Genomic DNA, 15,083 nt, shown 5'->3' with positions numbered 1-15,083 from the left:
AAAGAAAGGCCACACATTAAATGATTTCTTAAAGCACTAAAGCACTGGCTTTTACACTTCTCTATTGTTAGGGAAACCTGCAGGATTAACATTAGTAATTTTTCCTTTTGGGTATCACAAGGACAATTCACATGGTTTAAAACTGCAGTTCTGAGTGTGCTCCATGGTATCAAAGTGTAATCAATACAGTCCAAAAGAGCTGCACAGAAATAAGATTTTTAAAAATCATTAATTGAATAGCACAGAGCAATTGCTTAGTAAAGGCCACCGCCAGGGATCCCTGAAAGCTTCAGGTACTGTGTGTGCTTCTTGGCCCCACATTCAGACCTGTGCGTGATGGATATGATAAAAGGGCAGGCCAGCAGAGGTGGTCAGGAATCAGGGCAGACAAATTTGGAGTTCATAGGATCTCACTTTACACGCTTCACTGAAATCATCTGAGAATTAATGAATAATCATTTTGTTTGGGGGAAGGGCGTTGGAATGATAGAGAACCTTCTAGAACACATTTGGAAGATCTGAGGTGTTTATAAAGCAAGGCCAGCAACAGAAGCAAGAGGTGAACTCAAGTTTGTTGACTTCTTGCAGCACTAGAATTTCAAGTGGCAGCTAAAGGGTGGCGTTTAGCCTAGCAGTGAAGATGCCAGCCATGATGCCGGCGTCCGACATTGGAGTGCATGGGTTCAACTCCAGGCTTGGCTCCTCACTTGAGTTTCATGCCAATGCAGACCCAAAGGCTCAGTCACCTGTCACCCATGTGGGAGACCTGGGTTGAGTGGCCAGCTTCCAGCCTCTGCCCTGACCTAGCTTCCAGCTGTTGAAGGTGCTTGGGGAGGAAGCCAGCAAATGGGAGTTCCTACTTCCTGTCTTCTGCTTCTCAAATAAATAAATAATAAATAAGGCAGCTAAAATCCCATTTGTCTCATCCAGGGGAATTCAACAGTGGGGCAAGCCTCTACCCAGTTGCAAGCTGTAACTTCCTACATAGTTTCCTTCCTACGGCTCACTTCAGTTGGCAGTAGTCTCCAGACTAGGGCATGTTTAGAAGCAAAAGGATTTTCTATTGAGTCAGTAGACCTGTGGCTCTGCACTCTGCACACACATTCCTTCCACAACAGGCAAAATGTTTGAAACCAGTGGAGGAAAGGAAATAACAGTATGTTGAAAGACAAAGATAAAAGTATTTAAGAAATTAAAACAAAATGCTCATTTATTGTTTTTAATATGTAGTCAAATCTGACAGCAGTATTACACAAATAGCTCCCTTTTCCCCCTTTCTAAAATCCCAAAGTTGTTGACTCCAACTGAAAGTGAAAAAAACATGATTTAATCCTAAAGTAGTAATCAATAGTGAGAACACGGGTAACATTTGGTCACTCTCAGATTCCAGATCCCTAAAGATGATGTGACTGTGGCAGTCAATACACTGGTTTTCTTATCAAATTATTACTAGGAAAAAAAAATCAAGATTGCCACACACTATAAGCAGAACCAGAAATGCGGAAAAACTTGGTTTAAGAAACTGTGAGGAAAAAGGTAATGAATTATTGCAGTCATAATGATCCCCAAGTAAAAGACTTATGGCAAATGAATGGATCATAAGATATACATTTGCACTTAATTCTTTGTACAGTGAAAACAACCATGAAGCTTGCACACGTAGCATCTGAATGACTGGATTTGAATGATGGGCTCCCATTGCCACGCTTCTTCTACCGTTAGTGCAGATTCAGATACAACCGTTTTAATATTCACAGGCTCAGGTACGTCCAAGATAAGGTCATTGTCAAGTCTGTGTGTGTTATTCTAGCTCGACAGAAGGTAGCCTTGGAATGTCTTTGACATGGCAGAGGGACCAGGAATGATGCCCAGAAGACTGGAATAAAGTCAAAACGCTCAGTTTTCCAAGCCCAGGCTTAATGAAGTTTTGGAAAACCTCTGTTAAATTAACCTTCACCTGAAAGGCATAGCCCTGGTTGGCCACGAAGGGCTTTCTACAACACTGGGAAAGGGGCTGGCAGTGCACTGTGCCCACTCACACAATCTCGTCTTTTGTCTGGGCTTGACTGGCTTTCTAGGGTCAGATTTTCCTCAGTGTCCTCTTTTAGCAGCGCCACAGAGGGCTTTGTGATTCTGACAAAGGGTACAATTATACTCACTTTGAAATGCATCACAAATATTCTGTGTGTGGTGCAACTGGCATCGCACAGGACCCCTCCCAGCCCCCCATCCCGCCCCCGAACGCCCAGCTTCTCTTTTCACACTTAAACATTTCCAGTGACTACAGGCAGAATTACCAGAAACAGTAGTAAATTCCTGCCATTTAAAGTTCCCATGATCCCAGCTGGCAAGCAAAAAAGGCAGTCTCTCTTTTTTCCCCCCTGAAAATAATGTACTTCCCAGGCACCGTTCAAATGCCTCAAGCTCTAATCAGGCAAATGAGAGATGTGTTTCGAGTAACCCCTGAAAAGACTTTCCCTCCCTTCTCAGCTAGGGCCGGCCCTGCATCTACACAAAACGCCTGTGTCTCAACACACTGACTTGACTTCGCTAAAACGATGTTAATGTGTCCTGGCAAGAAATGCTCTGATTTCACTTAATGTTATTTTCTGAGTAGGCTGGTGGAGGACACTTCATTTGAGTTTTTATTTCCCTGCTATAAAGATGACAATCTTTGAACAGGCTGCTTAGACATCACTTCGCTGTCTAGACAGTAGCACTGGAGTCTGGGCCCAGAGATGGTCACATGTCACCGGAGATCCAGCAAAAAATTAAGTTTTTTTTTTTTTTTTTTAATTGCCTGTGTGACTGGCTGACACTTGGTCTCTGATAGAAGGGAACCAAAGAATACGGCCGTGCCTTTTAAGTTAGAAGGAAGGAAATGCAAATCATTAGCTGATCATAGTCACCCAACTCTTTAGAGCGGGAGGCTCAAGTATTTTAGGGTTGGCGCCATGAAAGCCGTACAGGTGGGTGACGCTGAGCTTGGGACCACCTGGGTACAGCCTGCACTTTCTGTTCACCCTGTGTCTCAGCATTGCTGGCACGATCTGTGCTCCAGTATTTGAATGTCTGGCTGACCCAAATTTAAGCTGGTTTCATTGAATATTTATTTGCACACTGCTCTGAAGAAGTTGAAAACTCTTTGCCTGATAGAACATTTAGCTCTCCCCCACCCCCCTTGAATCATCTGCATCTACTCACTTTTATGTTTATACCTCTCCACACACAGCAAACTTCTAAAATTAGTTTTATGCACAAAAAGTTTACAGCTGCTTGATCAGGATGAGTACTTCCATTAAGTCATGAATATATGTTTTTGTAATGCTTGGGAAAAGGAAAAGTGCTGTTAAAAACCAAAACTCCAGTGGGATAGATAGAAGTCATCCAGATTTTTCAATCAGAATCAAAATGAATATAATATCACAGTCTGCCAAGTCAAAAATTTCAACTTTATTCCATTAGGAGATTTTTTAAAAGTGATTTTCAAAGGTTAATAAATCTTAGAAATTAGAAAAAGATGAGTACCAGCTTATGATTTGCACTAAATTTTTTTCCAGTCTTTTATCCTGGATTTAAAGTAACATACAACCTTTCAGTGTTGACAGTGAGTTACAGATTAACTTAAAGATAACAAGTTTTGAGCACTTTTTCCATCTAGGCATAATTTGGTCATTTGTAATAAATGTATTATTGAAAAACCATTAACTTGTTACGGAATACTAACTCAAGAAATTATATTTTCTTTAATAATTATTATCTTGCTTCTTTACAATAATCATTGTGAGATCAATGGGCACTGGATGGTTCAAACAGTATGCTGGGAAATAATTAGGCTGATCTATTACAATTTAAGTTGAGCTAGAAGATCAACTTAATCAACACTGTAGGAATCAGTACCACGTAGTCTGGTATGTGGAAGAGTAGAAAACTGTATCCTAGGTAGGAGTTGTCTGAATTCCACGACTGTCGCATGACAGCTCTCTGTGTGCTTGTCAATATTTTATAACTATCGATGCTGCAATTAAGGCTTTCAGTTGTGTGTTCTGATTAGTACATTTGCATTCTATAGTCATGAGTGTTTTCAAAGTCTGCGTTGGCCTTCTAGCACAGAATTAAAGGGAAGCCTGATGTTCCAGTTGGCAGTTTGTTATTACTTTGGGGAATATTCTTAAATCTTTGTATAACTCCAACACATTTTTCAGTTGGTGCAAGATAGTCCCAAGTGCAAAATGATTGGATTCACAGTAATCCCCAGGAAATCACTGACTTGACAGGGAAGGTGTCAGAAGGCACATCACATGAGTACAAACTTTGGCTGGACAGATTTAAGCATTCCCACACTGAAATTTCCAGTTATCAATTACTTGGGGCAAACATTTTCCCATCCTTCTCCCCACCCCCACCTCCCATAGAGGAACAACAAAAATCAGTATTATCACTACTGCTTTAAGCCCATAGCTGACTGCATAAGAGAAAATTCTGATGATACAAACAAGAAAATTTTCAGAAAATAAAAACAGAAATTGGAAGTTCATCCTAGGCATACTTACAATCAGATACACCAAGTTTCAATTTTTACGCACATTTTGAGACAAGAACTAAGAGCAAGATTTGTAAATGTGTGAAATGACCACAAGAAAGCCCCCAAAGCAGTCTCTGAGATACAGAAGCTGCACGACTTCAGTATCAAGTCCCCATCTGAATGCAAAGATCGCTGCAAGAGCTATCACAGCACCAGTAGCAATGCATCATTATCAAACAGCCTTAGTGCCAGCTACAGAAAAACCAATTCCCAAGTTTCCAGGGAGAATCAATCTTCCAATCTCCTCTCAATAGATTTGTAAAACTGAGAGATGGAGAAATAGATAAGGATGAGGTTGGGTTGAGGTTGGGATGTGTGTGGCTTTGGCAGTTCCTTTTAATTCATGGAGTTTATGATTCTAAGGTTTATTTTATTTTATTTATTTTTTTTTTTTTTGACAGGCAGAGTGGATAGTGAGAGAGAGAGAGACAGAGAGAAAGGTCTTCCTTTTGCCGTTGGTTCACCCTCCAATGGCCACCGCGGCCGGCGCACTGCGGCCGGCACACCGCGCTAATCCGAAGCCAGGAGCCAGGTGCTTCTCCTGGTCTCCCATGGGGTGCAGGGCCCAAGCACTTGGGCCATCCTCCACTGCACTCCCTGGCCACAGCAGAGAGCTGGCCTGGAAGAGGGGCAACCGGGACAGAATCCGGCGCCCCGACTGGGACTAGAACCCAGTGTGCCGGCGCCGCTAGGTGGAGGATTAGCCTAGTGAGCCGCGGCGCCGGCCTGATTCTAAGGTTTATTATAAATAAAAACCTACCCATGATGAAGATTAAATGGCAAGGAAAAGAGCAAAAAAAAAAAATCCCATTTCTGATACCTTCCGCTTGCTAGGTCATACAGAGGTTTTAACCAGGAGAGATTTTTGCTAATCTTTCCCCCACTGCCACCCTAGGGGACATTGGTAATGTCTGGATATAATTTTAACTGTTACAAAGGGAGGCATGTTGTGTCCCACTATCTGGTCAATAGAAACTATCAAATAATCTGAAACGCACAGAACCATATGCCACCTCGCAAGAATTATCAGGTCCAAAATACCAGTAGTGCCGGACTGAGAAACCTGAGGTCTGACAAAATGGCATAACAAACCACACACACCTAAAGTGCAATTGCTTCCTTGATACACTGGTACTTCTTAATACTTTAGTTTTGGTGTTGATAATTCAAAAAGCCCCAATAGACATACATGTGAAGAAAGTGACACTTAACCGCTGTCTCTGCTCGGTGAGAACGCAAGTGACTTGGAAACTCTGGATCAGGGACAACTTTGAGTAACTTTTCTTCTCATAAATGAAATGAAAACAAACAGCACAGATGTGCGATGACGTATTATAGTTTGAAACCTTCTCTAGGTAAATATTTGATAGCTCCCTAAAAGTGAAAACGAATTGGAAATTGATAGAGTAACACTGATCCTATCTGCTTGAAAAGTTCTGTTTGAGAACTTCATTGTATTATTTATCAGCTGACAGGCTTGGGCTGTCACTATTTGTAATTGTCACTATATACCATAAGATCTGGCACAGCAGCTTGGTTCCAATAGGTGCTCAATAAATATTGAAGGGAATGAAGTGGTTGCACGAATGAACAAATAAAGAGATGTATCAAAGTGCTCTGCAAAGTGAAAAGTGCTTTCCAAATAAAAGGTACTATGCATATGTCATAGGTAACACCATAGACCTCACAATATTTGCTCAAAAAAAAAATCTCAGGGCAAAAATATTCAGATAGTTTAAAGAGCAAATAAAAACTGATTACATATGTGGTAAGAAAACCTGCTGGGAAGGGCATTAGTTTTCAATGTACTAATTCCCAAATTAGTACATTTGGGAAGAAATGAAGCAAAAGCAGACAAACTTTAAATTGTGAGGATAAATATTATTGCTAACTCAGATGGCAACATATGGGAGTGAGAGGGAGAAAGACCATGCCAAACCAAAAACCCTCTAAAAGCTAGAACTTGGCATCACTGGTAGTTATAAAGTAACAACAATCAGCAGTCAGCAGTTAGGTAGAGGAAGATGGGTTCAATGTTGCCTATTACTGGACACAGCACATGATGTTAGTTTCTGAGATGGATTCTGCCTTTCAAACTGCTTGATTGGTCTGAATTGCTGACAAATGATGAGAACCGGAGCATAACCGATCAGTCAGGAGTTTTAAATTCAAGACCCAGTTCTGACATCAGGAAAATGACCGTATCTCTTTGGGTCTGTTTTTTTTATCTGTAGGATGAAGAGGCCGGATTTGATCGCCCAGGATTCTGGCATATGGGCACTGACACTAAAAGAAGGGGTGGGCATGAGAAAAGAAAAGTAAAATAATTTTTTTTAAAAAACGAGTAAAGTACACTATACTGAAACATATGGAAAATGCCTGGTTAAAAAAAAGAGAGAGAGAACATTTCATAAGAGGAAGCAATCATAACTATAGGACCTGTTTTTTAGTACTTTTACGTATTAATTTTTTAAACCATAGAATGGAAATGCCTTGAACCAAGGAATCTAGCAAAGTGTTTCCTCAAATGGGCAACAGGCACTAGGAAAATTGCTAACTTAATGCTCTTTTATGAAGAAATAACATAAGAATTTTTTCCAAAAGCTAGTAAATTATACTGATCTAAAAATACATATTATCTAGAAATTATCATAAAGTAATTTTATCCCTTTCATAGTCAGCATTTGCAGTTTTACATTTAAAAATAAGTGCTATATATTTTCATATTTTAAAGCCCCTTACATTTGTGTTCCAGGGATAAAATAAATATGAAATTATTGATCTTTGAGGTATAGACTTCTAAAGAAAAGTCTATGAGTCAGGTTGTAGGTCTCCCTTTGCTGTGACATTGGAAACCAGGAAACCACAGAAGCAATGGACTCTATGCAGCAGGAACTGAGCCAGTTAAGGGTGCACACAGACAACTTTGGGGTGGGAGAGGGACAGACGTCACATGGAGCAAATATCAGAGGGAATATTAAGACTGGACAAAAATGAATTTGCTGTATGTTTTGCACGCACTCTCCTTTGACACTTTCTCATAAAATGCACCAAGATTTCAATGAGTTTTGGACTGAACGATTCTTCGGACCAGGAGATGTGCTTTACATGGGTTACACTGATACAAGTTATTAAATGTCTATATATCCGCTTATTTATCCTTCTTTGTAATGATCTTGCAAGGAAGACAAAAATACACATATTTTCCAAAATTCTAAGTTGAGGCTCATGGAGACTGAAGCGACTTCTTCAAGGAGACACAGCGGAGGCTCAAAGCCATTGCAGGTGGCATCGTGTGTGGTATTCTTTTCATTTCTCCTTGGGGCCTCTCTGAGATAAAATAGGCTTGGATATGCCCAAGGGCTCTTTTTCTGTCTCCTGCTTTTTCTTCAAGGAGAAGGAATTCAAAGGAAATACCTCTATAGAACTGATAGAATTTCCTATGATGATTGATGTGTTCTATGTTGGCTCCTAAGCACTTGAAATATGGCTAGTGTGACTGAAAAACTGAACTTTAATTCTATGTAATCTTAATTAATTTACATTTCAATAACCACACTTGGCTACCAGACAACACAGCTTTAGAAGCTACATGTCTAGATTAGCAGATATGCTAGGCATCTCAAACTGAAATAATAATTGGAGGTCAATTATACTTTATCATCTATCTTTATCTGTCTTTTATTTGTTAGTGTACTTAAAAGTCTAAACCCTTCATAAACAAACCAATATAGTGGTCAATGACATCTGGTTGACTAAATAGATTTTTTTGACTTTAATACCTTTAATTGCCATTATTTTTACATATAATTGGGATGAAATAACTAAATAAAACCCCCTGTAGCACCATTTATCTGATTTTTCCAGCAGTTTGCACACATCCTGCTATATTCTTAATTTTATTGTTATTCTCTCTATTATTCACGATCTATTAAATATGGTACACACACACCCTCTCTAACACATCATGTATGTAGTCCAAAGCACTGCTGTCCATTCTGAATTTCCAGAAACTTTGTGTTTGGTTGCTGTTCCTCATAGCAAATGGGAACCAGGAACAAACCCAAGATACAAAATAGAACAAATGTCTTTATGTGAGATGGGGATGCAGATGATGTCCTTCCTACCAAAGGAGTCCCATACAATAGACTTTAGCTTTCAGTTCTATTATGAAGTTTTTCCACATGTTAGCAGCCGTGTACCTCCAAAAACATTTCCTTGTTACTGGTGCTTTGGTTCACTGAACAATTCAGAGTTTCATGGCTTTTTTAAAAGATAGAACTATTGATTGTTTTCCATCTAAAATGGCAGGTGAGCCCTGAAGATTGTAAGGATAACATGACTACTTCAAAGAATTGTGTAAGGAGTTGGAAGTAGATGCAAGATATATATAACAGCCAATCAACTGCTACTAAAAGCCACATCTGCCACAAAAGCTAGTGAAAGCAGCATCATGTTATCCTAAAAAAAGGAAGTTGTCCAAGTGTTCCTTATGGATTTGTAGAATACCATTGCACCAGTTACATTGGCAAGTCGTGTGGTTACTGCTATTCGACCAACCTACTCCAGAAGTAAGTCAGGATATTTTACAGAAACTGAACATGGCTATGGCACAGAGATTGTCATCACATCCTCCAATTACCTTGTTTTTCATTTTTAACTCAGTAGGTTAGGAAAGAGTTACCACCCTCATCAGGTACTCAAAAATAAAGCTAAATTCACTCAAAGGAAAAGGACACCCGTTTACATCAGAGTAACGTGTTGGCCAAGAGTGATACTTAGTGGACCGATGTCCATTGCAGACTCTGGGTACAGATGCTAAGCTGTTGGTAAAGTGCTTCTTGAGACATGTCTGCTCCTAGAGGCCTGAATCTGCAATGTTGAGCACTCTATCTTGGAAGAAGCAACAGTTGTCAGCACATTGTAAGAGTGTCATGGGTTGGGGTGCTGATGAAATTAAACACACAGTGCTTGATTTCAAACTTTGGGAGATCAGCGTACATACTGATCGAGCGTGGCCTTTCCTTTCTTCATTCAGGAGGAATTTTCAAAACCTGGGTTGTGATGACAGGACAAATGACAGCTCCATAGGAGGAGCTTCTTGCATCTGCTTTATTTAGTAAGGGAGGAAGGAAGGGGGGTTGATGCCAATGAAAAGAGTGGATCAAGTAGGCAGAAAAGAGATGGGTATTGTAACTAATTGAACCACTTTTGCTAAGTGACATAAAAATATTCTGATATTAAGGACTATTTTACAACTCTATGGAAGTAATGCAGTGATACATCTTGCATTTGTTTTGTCTTGATGACAAAATGCACTCTTAGAGTCACAAGAGCCTGCCTTGTGTTAGTTATAAACAAAAATATATTTATATATATAATATATATTTATGTAACTACTATGTGCTTTAAAGAAAATTACTGTATGGTTCAGCAGGGTTCTTTCATTCTTCCCATCTCCAGGGATATGCTGACTCGAATGGCTTCTTAGACAGGAATCAACAATGAAATGGGCCTTTTGACTGAAATGGCAACACCTAAGAACCCACATGTTGGAAATCTCTTAATATTTTTTGTTCCAAAAATGATTAAGGAATTCTTCGTATTATTTCCTTTTGTTTCCTTCAGCCAAGAGCAACAATGGTTTCATGGGACTTCCTAATTGGGAAGTGGAGTCAACACTCTTAAAACAAATCAGATGTTTTATTCTGAGGCAGGAGAATGGGAAGCCTCGTTTGTGACTCCCTCTTTCTCTGTCCTTAGCTAAACGTTTGGAAATGTTGTCACAGCTCATAGTAAGGGCAGTCATTACTGAGGAAAAGGCAGGCATAGTTTGAACCTCCTGTACAGATGAACGAGTTACCTTGTAAAGTAACAGATTTGTTAGGAGAAATGGGTCCAGAGCAGAAAAACAAAATCCCTTTGCCACACCTCTGTTTGGAAAAGATAGAAAATCCCTTATGTTGTGTTTGCGCTTGCTCCTGCAGAGCAATTTTTCTTAGCAAAATCTTGAAACATTCCTCATTGCTCTTCTGAGTGAAAGGGTTCGGGCTTTGGAACACAGTTATCTTTGAGACATCAAAGAACATTTGAATCAAAGGTGTCGATCCCTTGTGAACTAAAGCTTTATTATTGTTTTCTCGATCTCTTTGCAACCCTGCACCTAAGCAAAAGCATTGTAATCTTGTCATAGCTTCTGATAAATCCACAGGAGATGCCCCATGTGAACTAGAGATGCCATCCCCCTAGGGGATCCTGTGTTCGGTGTACATGATATCTCGTATAAGTCTGAGTTTTTCTTGTACCCTTCCTGGGCTGGGCTTGTCCAGAAATCTCGTCTCCTTCACGCTACAGCAGCTCAGGGCTCCTCTGTGTGTATGCATGTGTGTGTGTGTGTGTGTGTGTGTGTGCGCATGTGTTTTAAAGGTATCGGTAAAATTTTAGTCTTAACACCTGTAAGCCAGTACTGGTGCTGTTGTGTCCTACAAATTTTAGCACTGCTCTGATACAATAAAACCTTCTTTCTCTCCAACTGGTTCAACTTCAGCATAGGCAGGATGTCCAGAACCTCTTCGAAATTTCATCGCGGGCCATCTGCTTGGGCGTCTCTAAAAGACAAAATGCAAAGATAATGACCATCAGGGTGAGATCCTATCCCGGGGGACATCTATTTGCTATTTGAGATTAACTTCTCAATTAAAGGAAGTAACACAGGTAGTGATCGTCTATAACCGTGACAGTCAGAATTAAGTGCTCTCCTCTATAAGCCCTTGAGCGCTTGTGTGTGACTCTGGCACCATCTACCCAGCAGGTGAGATTCCGTTTGCCATACCCGCTCCCAGAGGATTGGGAGCGCCTCAAAGGCATATGCATATTTATGTCTGAAAAGTGCCCAAATACGTCTAGGCAAAAATGAACCGTAATAGAAAAAAACAAGTCTTCTTAATATATGAGCATAGCCACTGACATTTTCCCTTCTCTAGAAGTCAACCCTGATATCACTTCATTTTGTTTATTACTTCACTCAGAAAGTGAGGCCATAAAATTCTGCACAGTCCCTACAAGTGTGCTTCCAATTAGGTTCCAGACTTGCTGGCCATAAGCTAAAAGAAATACCACTCACCATCTTGAGCAATTACTTATTAAGTGAAGCATACACATTTATGACTTTGTGTGCTTGGAAATTAAAAACGCCCCACCCTGAAAGTGGAATCCATCATCAGAGGTGTGGACAATCTTGAGCCAATGAAGACTGCACAGTAGACATGGGCACTCAAATGCAGGTTATTTGTACTGACAAAAGGAGAGCATTCTCCCCAGTGCTCCGTCCATCAAATAAACCTTCTGTGATTTACAAAAAGATGTGCCGAAATGAATTATTGAGTTACAGCGGCAGAAGGCACTAAAATGTATTTCACAGCCACAGTGACACTAGAAACTATTACTCCATTTATCAAAGTGCCTGCAATTTTGGGGGTAAATAAGACAATAAATACTGAAGGAAGTTTATATCTATCTGAAGAATTTTAATGTAAAAAAGGTTAAAAAATCAGTGTACACAAACCAGCATTTGGTATTTTCTGGATTTGCCAATGACATGTCAATGTCAATGAATAATGGCTACAGGAGAAGTTTTTCACATCAGGTAGGAACAGTTCTACATTTTGGAAAAATATCAATCAAGCTAATTACATGCTGCCTGCTAATAATATCATGAGCTATCTTGACGCCATTGTGTGGTCAGAATGCCTTATGCTTATTAGCTGATTAAGCCCCAGGAAGTAACTGAAACTGAATGATACTTATTTTCCAAAAGAACAAGTTCAAACTAAGGATGGGGCTGCACAGTAAAAACAATTATCTATGGTTAAAACTATAAAACCAGGTGCCTGTGGTGGGATGGAATGTTACCATTGATGCAAACATAGCCTGCACCTCTACAGAGGTGGGCAGTGAAACTCAGGGTGATTCCTGTGCGGAGGGGACAGACCCACCTGTTGTGGGGTTCGCTACCTGTAACCTGCAGTCTGGTTTCAGTGACTTCACAACTGGGGTTCTGCAAAGCCACAACTGCCCTACTTAAGTAGCACCACCAAGGCGTTTCTCACAATCTCCATCTTTCCAAAGTTCACCTGGCCTGTGGGCAGCTGGTAAGTATGGGCCCGCGAACTGGCACCAATTTCGGAGCTCAGTACACAGATGCACTGCCTACGGATGACTCCTCATTGGGAGAGGGGTGCAGATGACAAGCATGTTGATGACAATGCTTAATGAAAGTTGTGTTTGATTATGCTCATTGTGCTAGGTGATCCACACCTCAATCATTTACATTTGCACAGAGCTAAGCTGTGATGTGAAATCAATCTACTTCCAAAGTCAATTCTCCCCGCTATAGAAATTGCTTCTTAAAATTCCATGGTCGGTGCATTCCTCACTCGACAACTGTGAACATCACTCTAATTTTATTTCAGTATTAAAAATATACCATTACCAATGACTTCAGTACACTGTTCATAAGTCAGAATTACTCAGCTAATAATTCTGTCTTAGGTGAAAAGATTGCAGGATTACTATAATGTGTATCATGTACTGTACGAGCTCATCACAGAGGTCCTTTAAAAAGACAAAGTGCAGAAATGCTGGACAGTGAACTATCCTTTGTTACCACAACAGCACAACACAAACATTTTCTGAACTAACTACATATCCATAAAGATAACTTTTCTTTTTTAAAAAAATAATTTTTAAAAAAGACTTATTTATTTGAAAGGCAGAGTTACAGGGAATGGGAGAGACAGAGAGTGAGACAGAGGATCTTTCATTCACTAGTTCACTCCCCAGATGGCTGCAATGGCTGGGGCTGGGCCGGGCCAACGTCTGGAGCCAGGAGTTTCTTTTGGGTCCCCCATGTGGGTGCAGGGGCCCAAGCATTTGAGCCATCTTCCATTGATTTCCCAGGAGCATTAGCAGAGAGCTGTACTGGGAGTGGAGCAATTGGGATTTGAACTGGTGCTCACACAGAATGCTAGGTCGCAGGTGGCGGCTTAACCCACCAATACCTTAACCTGGCCACAATGTGAGCCAAGATAATTTTTTTTTTGATTTTCTATTATTCATTGTAGAAAAACCAAGAAATACTCCAATAATGTTTAAAATCAGTAGAGAATCCACCAGTCACACATAATTTGGTTAATCATCAGTGTACACCAGTCATATACATTTCTTTATTAAAGAACAAAAGATCAGAGGTACAGTCTAGCTATAAAATTATTCAGAACTGCTATTTGATTCATGGAAAACTGAAAATTTACTCTTATTCCTATAGTGTTTTTCTGTTGTTAAACTAAAGGGCAATATTCATAATATTTGATTATTTATAATGAAATCTGACAAAAGTCACACAAATTTGGTCTCATTTTACATTCCTTGGTAATGCTTTGATATCTCAGTTTTGGCTCTAAAAAGGCCACATGTAAAGTAACAACTTCACTAAAATTCTGCTTTCTTTCTAGAATACTTTCACAAAGAAATAGACAATGCTGTCCCGTATCACAAAAACAATTATGTAATCATGAACAAAGAACTTGATTTTTCTGGACTTTTGTTTTCTCATCTGTAAAAAAGACACTGAATTTGTCCTCTAAAATTCTAGGATCATTATAACTTGCTGCTGGAGATCACTGACTTTAAAATTGAGGAGAAAATCAATGTTTTTAGAAAACCTACGTAATTTGGTTACTCTGATCATTTTCCCTTCTGCCTCCCTCCACTAACTCTTAGAATCCCCAAATTTAAAGAAAATCTGTATAAATTAGTCTAACATGAAATTGCTTTTCTGAATTAATGTGCAGTTGTTCATACATTTCCCTACAAATGAAAGTAACTGGACAATTCTAGGACTTGAACAGAATGGCTGCATATTCAGTTCTCATGGAAGAGTCTCTAATGGGGTTGCTTTGATGTGAGCCCTCCAACCAGCGGATGGGGCAGGGCCTGGACGGAGGGTGTAGAACTCTAGCTGTGAACTTTCAAGTGTGTTGGAGCACCTTGGTGTTTTGGGGAAGAGGTAACACCGTCCTTCCTTCTCGAGGCTTGGGCACTTCCAAATCTGTGTTCTTTGTAGACTGGCTAATTCTAGTAGTTACAGAAACTAAAAGAGTCCACGGGGCCACCTGCTCAGAGGGCAGGATATATGTGGCAAATTGAAGAATTCAAAGCAGAGTGTAATGCTAATTCATTACAGTGATTTGGGATGTAATGCTTTAAAACATTCCTGGGTGGAATGCGTGGGTGATCTCTAATTTCTTTTCTGAGAATTATTTATGTGATTAATCACATTCAGAAGAGAATGTTCACAGTGCTATCTCAGCTCTGGGGTAGGCTGCACGAGCAGGAATTCTCCCTAATTACTCCTTCAAAACTATTAATTGAACAGTCATCCAGATCTGTCTCAACGGTCCGTGGCAAGATAATTAGCTGAAATATCCACAAACAAACC

General features: G+C 40.0%; 1 protein-coding gene and 1 long non-coding RNA gene across 3 annotated transcripts in view; one reads left to right on the top strand and one right to left on the bottom strand.

Moving 5' to 3' along the window:
• Window positions 1–1,188: 1,188 nt before the first annotated feature.
• On the top strand, window positions 1,189–9,167 carry LOC138844964 (uncharacterized). The gene is made up of 2 exons (XR_011381494.2): window positions 1,189–4,948; window positions 5,323–9,167. It is a non-coding gene; the product is annotated as an uncharacterized LOC138844964 (long non-coding RNA).
• Window positions 9,168–10,692: 1,525 nt separating this feature from the next.
• Window positions 10,693–15,083, bottom strand: part of PLXDC2 (plexin domain containing 2) — a 463,255-nt gene continuing 458,864 nt past the window's right edge. For both annotated transcript variants that reach the window (XM_051821437.3, XM_089311513.1), the window contains one exon: window positions 10,693–11,193. In XM_051821437.3, the coding sequence (XP_051677397.1) occupies window positions 11,077–11,193 (117 nt within the window). In that variant the 3' untranslated portion in view covers window positions 10,693–11,076. The remainder of the gene's footprint in view (window positions 11,194–15,083) is intronic.

This window comes from Oryctolagus cuniculus, chromosome 13 (genome assembly GCF_051225735.1).
Source record: "Oryctolagus cuniculus isolate XC-2025 breed Fujian yellow rabbit chromosome 13, ASM5122573v1, whole genome shotgun sequence".
Classification (NCBI taxonomy): domain Eukaryota; kingdom Metazoa; phylum Chordata; class Mammalia; order Lagomorpha; family Leporidae; genus Oryctolagus; species Oryctolagus cuniculus.
This window is presented reverse-complemented; position numbering and strand designations above follow the sequence as displayed.